Raw genomic sequence first — 16,876 nt, forward strand, 5'->3', positions numbered from 1 at the left:
TTGATTTTTATCTGGGACACCATGAAAAGCTATCAAGATATTTATTAAAATATTTATTGTGGCTCCTGGGTGGTTCCGTCAGTTAAGCATATGCCTTTGGCTCAGGTCATGATCCCAGGGTCCTGGGATCAAGCCCCATATCAAGTTCCCCACTTGGTGGGGAGTCGGCTTCTCCTTCTGCCCCTTTACCCCCACTTGTGTTCTGTCTCTCTCAAATAAATAAATAAAATCTTAAAAAAAAGTTTAATTGAGAGAGAGCATGTGAGAGAGCATGGGGGGGGGCAGAGAGAGAGGGAGAAGCAGACTCCCTGCTGAGCAGGCCCAAGGCAGCCACTTAACTGACTGAGCCACCCAGCTGCCCCAACTATCAAGATATTTAGAATAAGAGAGTGAAATGAAAAAAACAAAGGCATGGTGTCAGGAACACCTGGGTATGGGTACAGAACCATAGGAAAGGAGATGTCCTGGGGCAGGTTGGATAGTTAAGAAGGTTTGAGGAGCTTGGCATATAAGCTCTTTGTAAATATTTTTAGAATGAATGTGTGAGAGCCTGGTTGCATAAGAAGAGGTTTACCAATACTGATAAACCTCAAACATTTGCTGAACCCTGGCCAAGGGAAGAGTGGAGAGAGCTCCAAAACATTGACATCAGAAAAGCAGAGCCAGTATTCACTACATCCATTTCTTCATATTTGAATTTTTCTGCTTTCATGAGCTTTAAACCTGATCTCTTATGAAAACAAAGATATTTAGAAAACAAGTAAGTGAAAGATAAAGAATTTAGTTAGTTCATATCTTTCTCTCACATACACGTGACATAGATGCATGCATATGTGCACACACACATACTCCACATAGTCCTCTTGCCTCTATATTGAGAGCTAGAAGCAAAGGAGACATCAAATCAACAAAGAACCATGCCATTTTATACTACATGTCTGGGCTTCTGAAATTCTAATCCCAAAGTATATCTCCATTCTCTTCCATCAGTGCTATCTGGAATATACCAAATTGATCAACAGACTTCCCCCAGTTACCAAGAAAGCCAATTTCAGTGCAAACAAAATTTCTCACACCTCCTCCCATTTTTGCTCTTCTGTTTTCTTATTTCCAGAACTAAATATTAGGACCTCAAATTCTCCAGAGCCATAACTGTTTATATGTGCAGAACATGGCTTCACCAATCATGAAGAATGTATGCTTTTGAATCTTGATCACACCATTTTCATGTCTTGGGTTCCCCTCCCCCAACCTCCCTCTTTCTATTGGATTCTTTTTATGATAAGTTGTTATCTTTATTATCTTCCTCCCTCTCTTTGTTAAGAAAAAGCTATTAAACTGGTAAATACGACATTGCTATCTTTTCCCCCCAAATAATTTGAATCTCAAAAGGTTTGAATATGATAAATATTATGTCTCTGGACTTTTTTCACTAGTATACACAGGAGCTTGTATTTGATTAGTATCAGGTAAGAATCATTTGATTACCGTTTGGGAACCATATAGAATTCCTGTTTTTCCTTTTATCCCATATTGTTGAAATACTTCTTTACTGATTGGTAACTCCAATAATAGGCAGTCAAGATAAAGAAACAGGAATGAAATGCAGCCAATCATTTTTCATCCTGTACCCAACTCTAGTAAAGCTTGTGTAAAGTCTGGCGGCTGGACAAAATGAGGTGGGTGGGACTCTGTAGATTTCAGTTCTCTGTGATGACAGATTCCTCCATCTATGCAGATAATCAGGAGTCAACTCTGCTGCATTTACTAGTTGACTGGATGCACTGGAGTCAAAAATGCAGACAAGATTGCCTCTATTTCGGGAATCCCTTTTAATATGCATCTTGTGTGTCTAGAAAACATACTTTGGAAGGTAGAATTACAACAGATGTATTATTCATATGACATTGGTGTCTCTGTCCATTTTTTACAATTTGATTGTTCTGGCTCTGGTCTGTCAGCGCTTTCAAGTCTGGCACAACAGCTTCCCTCACTGGATAAAGCAATAAGCAGGTGGCTTTCTGTCTTTTATTGTCTCTGAGCAGTTCTAAGCACTTACAAAGAGGCTGCCTTACAGTCTCACCCTTACTGGCCATCTGTCTCCTTGATTGCTTGTGTTCAGTTCCTTTCTTTTCCATCTGATAAGAACCAGCTTCCACCTGTATTTCTCAAAATCTCACAGTGGAATCATCTAATTCTTATGCAAGTCATTCTGAGACTTGGCAAGTCATCTTTATGGCCAGGCATCTTGCCTAACAGGCATTCTCAGCTCCCTCAACTATGTGCTCAATTCTGCCTCACTTCTCTTGAAAGGCTCAGGCAGGGAGTTTGAAAAGCATCTGTGTGGCTTGTTACTTTTTCTTATGGTCTTTGGTCACTTACAGAAGGCCTGCAGTGTCCTAGGCTAAGTCTCCATCAAGAGGTTCTCCAACAGCGGTATGGATTTCATGTCTCAATTCCTGATGTCCCATCATTTCCTGTCATTTCCCTGTTTCAGATACACAGGAGAAGCTGAGCCTCAAGGATAGCTGGACAATGTGAAGAAGGGGAGGAAACATCCTGTCGAATAGTACCACGAATCCCCTCTGTTCATGTTGATCTTTGAACAAAATGCATGGTAGGAATAGTTTCCAAAAATAGGTTTTAATTTTTATAGGCTGGCTTCAGTGTCTGCCTTTAGTGATTATGGCCAGCTACATATTATGTGGAGCCTAATGCAAATGCAAATGGGAAGCTCCTTTCCATGCTGCCAGACACCTGCAGCAGGGGGAGCCCTGCCCTTTGTGGACCGACCGCACTGGGCTGCTTTAGGCCTGAATTCAGGAAGCATTTGCTGCTGGACAGTTCCCTGCTTCCCAGCAAGGTAAGCAGATTTGAAGCAGAGGCTTCTCAGAGCTTCTGGAGCTGGAGCATCTGGATTGAGAGTGCCTCTCTGGCCCTGATCACCACACAGAAATTCAGACACTGCACACTAAATTCAGGCACACACTATTCAAGGCATTTGCCTAAGTGCAACTCCCAGGGGCTAGTACACATTCGATTTCACTCAGATGTGGGGCCCACGTGTGTGTGGCAGTACAGCATGATTTTTCCTCTGATACACTCGCCTAACTACAATCATTTCTAATTAAAAAAAAAAAAGTAATGTTCATACAAAAAGTATATGTATATTATTAAGTTTTAAGAGAACTTTTGCCTTTATTGACACTCTTAAAAATATCTTAATTTAAAAATATTAAGTTCTACTCTGATTCCTTTCTTTGGGTATATGTATTTTTTCTTCTAGAACATCTCAAGAGCAATGTTTAGCTTATTACCTTTTAGAGTTTTAAATTTTCCCTAACATAAAAATTAAGACTATAAACTTTCCTAAGTTATGACTTCTGACATGTCCCACAAATTCTGACATAACATCTTGATTATTATACAGTTCTAAGTGTTTTAAAGTTTTCATTATATTTCTTTGCCTTATTTAGAAATGGGATTTTAATTAAAAAATGTATGACTTTAAAAACCTTTTTATTAATTTCTAACTTAATCGAATTCCAATCAGTTTGGATTGTATGACACTAGTTCTTAGAGCTGTGTTGATACCTACTTGATAAGTTAAAAACTGCACCATGAACACCTGGTAAACTCTCCACGTTGATTCAACTAGCTGTTAATGTTTCCTGTGCTCTTCGGAAGAATGTCTTGTTGCTCTATGCATGGTTCTAAATGAACCTATTAAATCAAGTTTGTTACTTATGATGAAATCTTTAATGTCTTTACTCATTTTTGTTTCCTTGACCACTCAGTGTTCAAACTGGCGTACTGAAGGGCACCTGGGTGGCTCAGTGAGTTAAGCTGCTGCCTTCGGCTCAGATCATGATCTCAGGGTCCGGGGATAGAACACCGCATAGGGCTCTCTGCTCAGCAGGGAGCCTGCTTCCTCCTCTCTCACTGCCTGCCTCTCTGCCTACTTGTGATCTCTGTCGAATAAAATAAATAAAATCTTAAAACCTGGTATACTGAAATCTACTCTAATGATAGTTCAGTTGGCAATTTCTCCTTGTAGTTTTTTAATCTCCACTTTGTGTATTTTAAGATTTTGTTATCCTCTTAGAAATCTGGAATTGTTAAATCTTCTTCATGAATTGAACACTTTGTCACCATGCAGTGGCTTTTTATCCCTATAATATGGTTTTGTTAAAGAGAATATTTTATTTGATATTAGTATGTTATATTCTAGTTTTGTTTTTCTGGTTATGGTAGGTTTGTATGTATCATTTTCTGCATATAGCAGTATAGTTTCCAGATTTTTAAAAAATGTACCTGATATTTTCCTTACAATTTTTCTTCCAACTTTTCCTTGTCCTTATTTTGTGGCTGTGTCTCTATAATTGAAAGCAAGTTATAGCTGGATTTTATTTTGTTTCTTAAGTCCATCCATCTCTGTAACTGACATGTTTAGATTGTGTTTATGACAATGCCTAATATATTTCAGTGGATTTGATTCTGCTGTTTTAACTTCATGCTTTCTGTTTGTCCTCCCCCACCTTTTCTCACCCTTTTATTTTTGTATTTATTTATTTTTTTTAGATTTTACTTATTTATTTGACAGAGAGAGAGAGAGAGAGAGATCACAAGTAGGCAGAGAGAGAGGGGGAAGCAGGCTTCCCGCTGAGCAGAGAGCCCAATGCCGGGCTCCATCCCAAGACCCTGAGATCATGACCTGAGCCGAAGGCAGAGGCTTAAACCTCTGAGTCACCTGGGTGCCACTTTCTCACCCTTAAAAAAATATATATTTATGTTGTTTTTATTCCGTTTTCCTGCACTACTTTTTTGGTAGTTAGCTACTTTCCATATTTCTTTTTCACAGGCGCTGTCACAATTTCTAACAGATTTTTAAGAGAGTCTAAATTTTTCAGTTAATTTTCAGCCTAATTGCCAGCCCAAATATTTCAAGTTCCTAGAACCCTTAACTCCATTTACCTCTCCATGACATGTCTTATTATTGTTGTTCCATTTTTCAGTACCACCTTTTTTACCTTACAGGCTCAACTTCATTTTTTTAAATAAAAGATTATTTTATTGTCCAATATATTTTCCCAAGTTTAAATATTTATTAATATGTATTATCTTAGTACAACTTTTTTTTTTCTGTTAAACCACTAGGTGGATTATTTTTTTTTGTACCTTTGTTAACCAAAAAAAAGTTGCCTTTTTTGTAACCCTACAAATTAGATATTATTATTACTTAAAAATCTAGCATTTAGATTTTCCTAAATATTGTCCAATTTTGATGATTTATTAGTGTTCCATCTCAGCTTTTCCTTCCACATTCATTTTTATTTTTCTTGAACTATGTACTTCAAAAGTTCCTTTACTAAAGGTCTTTGTGGTGAACAGTTGTTTTTTGTTTATCCCAATTATCTTTGTTATACCATTATTTCTTAAAAGTTGGTTTAAGTTGATAAAAATATTCTTCCATTACTTTAAAAGTTCTTAACAGTTTTGTGGCTTCCACTATTGCTACTGATAATCCAGCTGCTAGCCTAATTGTAGTTTCTTTGTAGATAATCTTTCAGGTTGCTTTTTCCTTTGGCTTGGTTTCTGCATTCTCCTATGCCATGTCCAACTTGCCTTCTTTTTATTTATCCTGCCTATTGTACCTTGTCTTTTCTTCATCTCTTAATTCATATCTTTCATAAATTCTTGAAAATGATCATCTCTTCATGTATTTGAATATCATCTCATTTATTATTTGTTTTGTCTGATTTCAAGAATTCCAATTTGATATAGATCTTTCCATTCTGTTTTGTCTCTAAACTTCTTACATGTATCTTCTTTGTATTCTGAGTGATTTTTTCAGCTTTATTTTCCAGTTCATTATGTTTCTCTTTAGATGTGTCTATTATTCTGTTTAATTTGTCTACTGAGTTTTATTTTTTAATTCATAGAATACTTTAAGAACAAAACTATGAATAAATAAATACCTGTATACTTTTCACCTATCTGGTTCTCCAAATGTTACCATCTTGTTCCTCTGTGTGTGTATATATACATATATGCATACACACATCCATATAAGCATATATACTCATATGTGCATGTACACACACAGACACACACAAAACCCCATCCTATTTTCTTTTAGGAAAACCATCTGAAAATAGGCTGCAGACATTATACATGTTACTTTTAAATACATCAATATACCTAACCTATCTTAAGAACAAAAACATTCTCTCACATGAGTATATTATTACTACACATAAAGACAGCCACATGAAGCAATAATAGCATTTGACATATTATTCACACTCAGATTTCCCCAGTTGTCCACTAGATGTCATTTATCATGAAGCTTTCTTTCTGACCTGGGATCCAGTCAAAGTTCACTCTATTACATTTGATGGTTATGTCTCCTTAGTCTCTCCCACTTTAGAATAGTACCCAACAACCTCTTGCTGCTCATGGCATTGAAACTTCAGACTAGTCAGCTCTTCTGAAGAAAACTCCACATTCTGGAATTGACTGTTTCCTCATTATGAGATGTGGGTCAAACACTGCCTGCAAGAATCTCACATCGCTGATATATCTCCCCCTGCACCACTGCAGGAAGCATGTAATGTCAAATCTTGGTCACAGTGGGAACTGCCAGATCTTACCATGTACATGCGCATTTCCTTTCTTTGTAATTAATAAGTTAGTACTATGTGAATGATCTGGGAGACTGTGAAATAGCCTGTTCCCAAACAACCTGTCACCCAGTGGTTTTAGCATTTCTTGATTCTTGCCTAACTCCATTATTACAGTGGAGATTACAAATTGGTGATTTTTAAAAAAAGATTTATTTATACATATTTAATGCCTATTTATTTAATATGTTTATTCAATATTACTTATAGTAACATTGATTATATTAATATATTAGTAAATATTTATGCATATCTAATACATATACATATTTAATTTTTAAAAAAGATTTATTCATACATAAATCATGTGCTCTCTGTGTGCCAAGTATCACTTCACCATTTTCGATATTCATCTCAGAGAGCGCACATGAGCAGGAGGGGCAGAGGGAGAGGGAGAGAGATTCCCAAGCGGACTCTGCTGAGCACAGAACCTGAGGCAGAGCTCGAGCTCATGACTTGGAGATCATGACCTGAGTCAAAACCAAAAGCTGGACACTTAACCAACTGCATCACCCAGGTGCCCCACAAATTGGTGATTTTTTAATTCTACCGTTTTCTTCTATATTTATTAGGTAACATACTTCTATAAAAAAAGAGCTTTTACTACCCTCCTCCCTTTTTGGATCTCGAAATAGACTTATGGATTTTAAAAATTCATCCTATTGTAATCCATTAACATTATTCTTTTTGATATGAAACTGTCCAAAATCAGACCAGTGAGAATATTTTCAAGATAGCCCCTTTGTCCATTTGACAAGACACTGCTAGTTTTTGGCTACTTCCTTGCTTTCTGGTATAATAAATATTTGAGAGTCATATTGTACTTCCCAGCTACAGTCTAGAATGTAGCTTTTTTCCTCTCTGAAACCCTGGTTCCTTTGAGTGGGGAATGATATTTAGAAGCCACTATCTGGTCATTATCCCTGTTGTCACTGAAGTGTCCCATTGGTTGTTTAATTTCCACATTTAGATTTTTCTACTGTTAAAAATCTCTGGTTATTTTTCAGATCAACCTGGTCATTTTTTATTATCTCTTATACCCTCAAATTATATTTTAATATTATGTAGCAATAGATTTTGTCCAACTAGGATAGAAGAGGAAGGAGATAGAAAAGAGGAGGAGGAAGAAATTATAGAGAATGAGGAGAAGAAAGATTCAAGTTCTTTCAAGCTGAAAATACCTTCGCCACTGCTGCGGGGGCGACTTCAGGTCTGTAGAGCTGAGTCTGCTGCACTTCATTTTGAAGTTTAAGGGTGGGTATTTGTTGATTGCACCTAGGAAGAGAAGTCTGTGATGAGTCTCTTATTCATGGCTATTAACATTACAGCAATCTGCTCTGTGTGCCAAGTGTCACTTCACTGTTTTCGATATTCATCAAAGGAAGATAGCAACTAAGGTGGCCATATAAGAGATGAAAGCAGGTTTCTCAGGGAAGTCTCTAAAAAGGGGTTTAGAAAATACTCTAGGCTGAATTTATAGGCAATGCATTCAACTTACTTTTCAATAAGATGCCTTTAGCTGCTGAAGTTGGTCAACGTTAGAGGAGATTTTATGAGCTAGTCCTAAAAGTCTGGTCTCTAATTGACATGAACTATTTTCAGAATAGCCATTTTTTAATTTGCTCTTTTGCAATATCAAAATGCAAAGGGAAAGTGATATTCCCTTTATAGTTTCTGTATCGTTAACCACAGTAACAATAGTGCCATCTTGGGTTTAATTCATTAGTGGCTCACTTCATTTGGAAGTATATTAATTTTTTATAATAATAAAGCATGCCTCTTCCCACACAATTTAAACACTTAAAAGTCATTTTTGATGGGAAATTTTAAAAAATATTTATTTCCTTGAAGCATTAAACTGAACAGACTGGGTAAACGCAATTAAATCTCGTCCTTGGTGCTCAAGGGTCATTAAGTAGTAAGTTCATCCTGGGCTGGGATATAGCATTGTCTCTAAAGCTGCTGTTGCAGACTGGACTGTGTGATTCTAGACTGAATGGCCCAAGACTGTGATGTTGTGCATTTTACTTTTTATCTGTTCTAGTTCTAAGCATCAGGTTGTTTGTCAGTTTTGTTTCTCTCAGAAAATGTTATTTCTGATGCGGACTGTGCTCGATGGCCGCCTTGATCATAGCGTGGTGTTAAATAAGAGAGAGGAGCTGCACTAGAATCCCCAAGAGGGCAGTGATGGTGTCTGTTTGGTTACTCCTTGATACCCCCACACCTTGGGGCACCTGGGTAGCGCCGTTGGTTAAGCATCTGGTCATGATCTCAGGGTCTTGAGAATATGCCCTGTGTTGGACCCTGTGCTCAGCACAGATTTGCTTGAGATTCTTTCCCCTCCTTTATGTTCCCTTTGCTCCTCCCCCACAGCTCATGTTCTCTAAAATAAATATATATATTTTTAAAGATAGCTCCATACCCAAAGTGTGAGTGGCTCGGTGTAGGTACCTGATACATATGTGTTGCTGTTGAATGAGCATGAGACTGTGGGTTTGCTATATGATTACGTTAAAGCCTTTTTCAACGTCTACTTTTACAGCTATATTTCAAAGACGGGAGATTTCTAGATACTTAAGTTCTGGAAAAGTAGTGTATAATTGTGTCACAGTTATGGTTTTCTGAAAGCACTGTATATATCTCTCACGTAGCCCAAGTAATTCTTAAGGCATCTCTTCCTTTCCCTGGGTAGTAGTGGAGTGTCATTTTTATCTAACTATACAGTTTGACTAATTACCATGAAACACCATGAAGAATTTCTGGGGACTGAGGAAAGAAATTCCATCTTAAATGTTTTTTCAATTTTTTTTTTTTTGCCTCATAAAGAGTGTTTCTTTACAAGTTTCTCAGTATTTCATTGTGTTTTGTTTTGTTTTGTTTTACCCTTACAAATGCCTTGTAATTACTTTTTTCAGAATGATTCCTGGCCCCACCTTTTTTTTTGCCTTTTTTCTAACTCCTCTTTCTGATATCTATTCAAAAAACACATCCACATAAATTTCATTCTAGGAGCTTGTGGCTCCAATGTTTCTCAAACTATAATGTGTATATGAATCACCTGGAAATTTGATAAAAATGCAGATTCGAATTCAGAATGTCTGGAGTAGGGCCTGAAATTCTGAATTTTCCATGAGTTCCCAGATAATGCTGATGTTGTTGGTCCTAGACTCACATTTGGAGAAGCACAGGACTTAGGGGACATGACATCAGTACCACCAGCAATTTCCCACCTTACCTATAGTGACTCGTCCGTCTTTGCAAACTTAGCTGGTCTCGCTTTGTAATGTCAGTGACCAGTTTGAGACATGATCAGAATCTCCTGTAAGGTACACGGGATGTTCTTCAGCCTGTGTATTCACTTCTATCTGGACTCTAAGGGCTCATTGACCACGAAAATGTTTAGAAATCTGACAACTTTTGAACCTCCAGAGTCATAGTAGGACATGGTTTTTTTTTTCACCCGTTCCACTGCATAGGAAGTGAATTGCATACTTTCAAGGCAAAATTATTTCAAGAAATACAGCCCATGTTTCTTTTTTATGAGCACCAGTTACACTAATTGCTGGCATCATAAAAAGTCATTAACAAGGCTGAGAAAGTTTTGTAAGGATGTATCTTTTATTCCGACAGGTAAAATCGTATATCCTATACCTGAAACTCTGCCTTTGGAACTTGTAAAAAAACAAAGCGAGAACTGTTGAATTTTTCTTTGGCTTTCTCTTTTGGTGTGTTAACTGATGAAGCTTACCTTTGAAGGGTAGTGTGTTAATGTTACATGGCAAGGATTTCTACTTTAGAGCTAAGGTCCAGGCTGTGACTCCTCCCCACCCCTGCCTATACTGCTCTATGCAGACAGATGTGTGAGCAGCTGCTTGTTATGATTGCTTCTCCATAGGAACCAGAGGCATAAAAAGGATGAGCCAGAAAATTAAATGCTAGGAATTAGAGGTTTCCTCCCTCCACCATCCATCATTACACATTTTCCTTTATGACCCTGCAGTGCCCTTGAAGGCAGAGATTTCCAAGAATCCATTGTCAGTTCATCAACCTTCTCTTGGGAATACCAAATATACTCTTAACGTATAAGAAAGAACAGATTTTATGACTTACGCCTGATTGAGTTTACGAAAGATTTCACAAACTTCACACTGTATCTGTGGTCAGGTTTATGAATTCGGCCAAGCTGGACCAAGTGGTGATCCAAAGGGTAGCTGGCTAGATCTTCCAGTTCCTTGTCATTCCAAGCAAGGCCAAGGGAAAACACAAATAGGGCATAACCTTGACATTTGGCTCTCAAGGATTCTTTCTTTAAGGTTTCCCTGTCCAAGTGACTGGTTTCCCCAGCAGATATCACAAATATGACTTTGTTTCTTCTCATATTGGGTGTATTTAAAAAAATATTGTCCAGGGTCCACTGTAAGGCATGACCGATGAAAGCATCTCCATTTAGTTGTTGAACTGATTCTTCCAGGTGTCTCTTCATGAGGCGTTTGCTATTGTAGGTGGTAAGGTTGAACTCAGTTCTAACAGGACTCTTCTGAGTGTTGGGTAGGAAGTTGGGGGGAGCATGGCTTAAGAGGGCTACCCGGTCTCCAGTGAGAGAGGTCTCAGGCTCTGGGGTGATCTCAAAGTGATCTAACAGTGCTCCCAAAAAGTGTCTTATGTCTTCAAAATCAGCACTTCCCACATGCCGGGAGCTGTCCAGAAGAAAAGCAGCATCCATGTAAGACTCTGCAGGGGGTGGTTTGGCTTGATCACAAAAAGGGTCCGGCTTGCATACATCTGCAGACCAAAAGTCGCATAGGGTTATTAGTAAAACAGACTGGAGAAAAGATAGCATCTCAAATATTTTAACATTTGGAAACTGCATAGTTTTTGATATTAAAATAATTACTAAATGACTTTGATATTAACAATGAAAGATTCATAATTTGCATCTGTATTTAAAATGTACAGATTTTACACCCAGTTGGCATCTTGAATTCCATTCACTAAGGCATCTGACTTTTAAAAATTAGGCTGCTTTCAACAGATGTTTAATCTTGGCTGCATTTTAAGTTTATAAAGATTGAAGTGGACAGTTTATCTCATTTAAGAGTATACCTTTTCATGACATAAAAGCTAATGATCTTTCTAGATAGACAAGACAGGTAAAGCAATGGTCCTTATCATTATGCTCAGAATCTTTTACTATGAAATATAGTATGCTTTAAAAAAGTGGGAAAAAAGCAATGAATTCTTATACTTCCATTTAAATAAAGGTTTGTCACTCAATGTCCACCTGGGTGTGGACACTAAGGACAAAGTATAGCTCATGTTTGTATCTCCAGTGTGTTTATTAGTTGAATACTTAATATGTATTTGTTAAATACATGAATATAAATATTGCATATTAACAGCCTTTCCTTAAATATAGGGTCATTTAAATAAATATGTATGTCTCATTTAGCAAAAGAATGTGTCGTAATAAAACAAAAAGTGAATTCCACTGAATCTGACCACAATGAATATTCAGAGGAATAAAAAAATTTGGAAATGGAAGGATCTTAGAGGTCACCTAATCTAATTTTACAGAAGAGACTGATGGTAAGAGGTAAAAGCATTCTGTCAAACAATATGCAAGTGTTTCTAGAAGTTTCTATATGTGTGAGGTCAGGGTTTATTGTGAGAGACAGGGCCATGTGGTGGTGTGGCCGTGGGAGGCCCCTTGGCCTAAGAGCCAGAATGCCTGGGCTCTGGTCTTAGCCAAGTCACCACTAGGCCTCAATTCTGCACAGTTAGGTAGGGGGGTCAGATTGACTCAGAGAACCCTTCCAAGGCCAACCTCTGCAGTCTTGAGGTTTGTAGTAATAGTTAATGGTTAAGGCTGAGAATGCCTCTTTAAGAACGAAAGAAAAGTGAAATGGAATGACAAGCGTGTGGACAGCTGGCACTTAGATATGTGCCTGGGGCAGGAATAAAAGCAGTCAGATGAAAGGTTAAAAACCAGAATGCAGATCCCTGGGGATGCAGCAAACTTTCTAACTTCAGTCTTGCTCATGGTCTCCATAAAGATGTGACTTTGCACAAGTTATGTTTCCCTTACTGAAATTTGGTACAATTTTACGACAATGTTTAATGGTCGAATGACAGAACAGTCACCTGTGTGCTAGGCAGTTTCTAAAATCAGAGACAGCAGGCTTCCCATTTGCTCAATTTTGTGGGATTTTTTAATTGCAAGAAACGATAGCCAAAATATCTTCCCTTATATGCCTCAGAGACAAAACAAGGATTTAAGCCAAGAAATGGGGCCAAAATCTATCCCCAGTCACACATGTACAACTTCTGACTGTAACATACCAGCACAGAAGTGTAACTGATGTGTCTGAAAGCCGTGCTGAAGTTGGGGTGGGAAGCCTCCCTCACAGCACAATCAGCCACTGCGTTGAGTAAGAGGACCAATGCCTACCCAGCCCTGTGCCACAGAGAGGGACAGACAGAGGGAGAGAGGAAGATGGGAGGGAGAAAGGAGAAGGGGGAGGGGAAGGGAGGAGAGAGACTAATGAGTACTGGAAACAGAGGAAGAGACAGAAGAGAGGGGTGTCTGAAGCCATTCCACTTCTAAGAGTTACCACCTCCCTGTGAGGTGGTAGGCAGGCACTAGCATCTCATTGACACACATGGAGAAGGAGAGGAATCAACTATTTTCTTCAAGACCAAATACCAAGTGCCAGGGAGAATAACAGGTCTCTGTTACTCATAAATGGCAGCATTGTGAGGCTAGCCTTTCTGGGTCTCCTCTGGCTGTGCCGTAGGCAAATTATCTCACCTCTCCAAGCCCCATTTTTGTCATCTGTCGAGTGGAGCTAGTAATAGTTCAGATGTCTCAGGGTGATTGTAAGGATGGGATACGACAATGAGAAGAGTGCTTGGAACAGAATAAACTCAACAGCTTCAACATTAACTATCACCAGCACCACTTCCAATGTTTTAGAAAGCTGTTAGAACAGGGCATGGCTCCTAAGAAACGTCTGGCAACTGGTAGAAATCACACGCATGGATGACTGCAGTGGCTTCCACCATCTTCATAATTACTGGATCACTCAACTTACCAGCATATACTCACCCACAGTTGCCACTCTAGCTAGGCCTATAGATTGTGTATAAAATATAGCGACAGACAAACCAGTGTGGAAAATCTTTCTGATTCTTCTTTGCAATGAAAAATGTATGGATTTCTACTAATTTCCACTTGTACTATAAAGCATTTCTTGAGGGGTTGTGAACATCTGAGATTTAGAAGACACATAAATATACTTTACAGCATGAAGACCTTGGCAATGAGATAGGCTGAGTTTTCCTAATAATCGTTACCATTTCCTGGAAGCTGCAGAAGTGTGGAGGGCCTGGAATGCAGTCCTCCTGCTAGGAGCCCTGCTGGCTGGGGCTCCATCTGTGGACCATGCAGTATGAGGAAGTGAGCCCAATGCCCCAGGGAAATCTTCCCAAGGCCTCTTGTACCCCTGCTTCCAAGGTCCAGTTATTTGTGCCAACAGTGACTCAGACTGCTTAACAGGCCTGATCAAATTATATTCTCTCTGTGAGTCTTACCATAACAGAAAGTGCACCGCTGGAGTCTCTCTAATGCTGGCGCGTAGTCAGTCCCAGATGGAACCATTATGACTTGGAATGTGCCAGTATCATCAATCTGCAAGAAGCAGAAGCAAAAAAAAGAGCAGCTTAGTGGGTGGAGCTGCAGGAATCCCCCAGGATTGTTCACAGCACTGAGATCTTTTGAGTACAACACTGCTTCTTCTGAAGAAGGTCATAGAGAAGCCTAGCATGTGTTAGGGTAGCTAGGAGCCCTGCTTGGGTTTAAGCCTTGGTGTTGCCTTTAACTGTAGGTCAGGTTCCTTTGTCTCTGTTTCCTCATTTACAAAATAATCACACTACTACCTAACAGGGATACACTGGGCATTAAATGGGTTCATAACTGAAATGCATTTAGTTGTACAGGGTGGGTACTGGGTGGGTTAATAGAAACCACAAAGCACTTTTCTATTCTCAGAATAGAATAGAAGAGAATAAGATATTCTCTTATCTCAACAACCCAGTGAGTTTGTTCTTATGTGCATCATGCCAATTTTACAGATGAGGAAGCTGAGGCTCAAAGGAAGGTGAGAGGACCGATCAAAAGACAATGCACATGGACACTGTTTAACGAAGAGGGTCAGAGGACAACCCCCCCCCGCCACCGCAACACGTGCCAAGTCCCAGAGAACCAAGTGAAATCACAGAATGTACTCTATTCTATTCTATTCTATTCTATTTATTTATTTGACAGACAGAGATCACAAGTAGGCAGAGAGGCAGGCGGGGGGGTAGGGAGCAGGCTCCCTGCTGAGCAGAGAGGCCGATGCGGGGCTCGATCCTAGGGTCCTGGGATCATGACCCGAGCTGAAGGCAGAGGCTTTAACCCACTGAGCCACCCAGGTGCCCCTACAGAATGTACTTTACAACTGTCTCTGAGTTCCCATTATGAACCAGGCATGAAAGCTTTGCAGACTCAGATCCATATCCAGGGGCTCTCCTCTGAACAATTCCCAACCCCTTCCAATTTAGTCCCATTGTTATTAACCTCTCTGGGGCATTTGAGGCTGGAGAGCAGAGATAAAATAGGCTTCAAATAAGGAAGAATAATTAATTAGCTTGTCAGTTAACAGATTCAAAGATCCATTGATAACTGAGGGAAAATTATAGGTATGGTCTTATCTAATGCCTAAGAGATGGGACAGACAACATTTCCCTACTCTTTCTCAGGAAAATGTCCTTTGAACACTTGATCCATAAAAGTAGGACTTGGGGAGCCATGTATAAGTGTGTGTGTGTGTGTGTGTGTGTGTGTGTGTGTGTGTTGAGGGGGGGATGCCATCTCTCTGCAGAGCAGATTGCACCAGGGATGGACATCTGAGCCAATTGGATCCATTCTTAGGAATTTGGAACTTGGGTCCTGAGGGCAGTGAGTCCCTCTCTGTTAGGGATAAGCACTAGTAGAGCTGTAGGCTGGCCATGCTCTGAGGAGCAACAGGAAAGAAATGAGGGAAATGGGAAGGAAGGAAGGTGGTGAGGGCTTTCCCTAAGGCTTATCTTTGTTTCATCCCATCTTTTCTTCTGTGTAGAAGAGATGGAGAAATCTGTGCTCACCGGAATTCCTCCCTAGAAGACCACTGTGTTTGTCTTCATGAGCGGGATGGGTTAGACGGGGAGACTCAGAGGAAACATGTGGTAACTGAAACGTCTGGCATGATTTCTAGGCAAAATCTATAGAAAAAAGAATGGTTAGTGCCTGGGAAAGGCTGAAAAGAAATAAACCGGAAGGCGGGAAGGTGAGCATTGTTGTGGTATGAGCGAAGAGGACACAAAAGATGCTGTGACAGGGCAGTGGAGCTGGGACAGGGGTGGTGGGGACAAATGGGGACATTCTGTAGAGGACTACAGCACCCTGCATTATGGTGCCCCTTCTTTTGACTCACTATCTTCCGTGGAATCTGTACTGCCCACTGATTCTTCGTGCACATGGATTCTTGGAACAAAGGCTGAATCGTGTGTCCAGGTAAGCACAGAGTGAAAACAGAAAACGCTTACCTAGACCAAAAGCAGAGGACACCTGGGTTATAGTTGCATCTTTTTTTTTTTTAAGATTTTATTTATTTATTTGAGAGAGAGACAGTGAGAGAGAGCATGAGCGAGGAGAAGGTCAGATGGAGAAGCAGACTCCCTGTGGAGTTGGGAGCCCTATGCGGGACTTGATCCCGGAACTCTGGGATCATGACCTGAGCCGAAGGCAGTCGTCCAACCAACTGAGCCACCCAGGCGTCCCTAGTTGCATCTTTATAATAAATTTACCAGGGATATGTGCATGTGTGTACTTAAGCTAGCTTAAATTGGTCTTGGCAACGTGTAAAAAACAGTCTTGACTCTTGAATAATACAACACCATTAGTCTGTATTGTTAATGGCTTTTAATAGGTATCTGAGCAATATTTCCAGTGAACCATGCCTTCACTTCATCTGGATTGTGATGAGTGACCAGGAAACCAAATCCAGAGAGCATGGATTAGACCATCTGGTAAGAGCAAAGTGCTATCTTATTGCCAACTATCAGGATCCAAGGGGGGGGGGGATCACAAAATATTTAAGCTAGGAGAAACCTCA

General features: G+C 39.6%; 1 protein-coding gene across 1 annotated transcript in view; it reads right to left on the reverse strand.

The window, feature by feature from the left end:
- COL6A6 (collagen type VI alpha 6 chain) overlaps positions 1-16,876 on the reverse strand; it is a 108,836-nt gene that overhangs the window by 2,022 nt on the left and 89,938 nt on the right. Inside the window, exons 33-35 of the mRNA XM_045088924.1 lie at positions 14,274-14,370; positions 10,794-11,465; positions 7,865-7,958 (exon numbers count right to left, since the gene is read on the reverse strand). Of these exons, the coding sequence (XP_044944859.1) occupies positions 7,865-7,958; positions 10,794-11,465; positions 14,274-14,370 (863 nt within the window). The remainder of the gene's footprint in view (positions 1-7,864; positions 7,959-10,793; positions 11,466-14,273; positions 14,371-16,876) is intronic.

The sequence above is a fragment of the Mustela putorius genome, unplaced genomic scaffold, assembly GCF_011764305.1.
Source record: "Mustela putorius furo isolate JIRA1106 unplaced genomic scaffold, ASM1176430v1.1 tig00003834_pilon_pilon_pilon, whole genome shotgun sequence".
NCBI classification, from domain to species: Eukaryota; Metazoa; Chordata; class Mammalia; order Carnivora; family Mustelidae; genus Mustela; species Mustela putorius.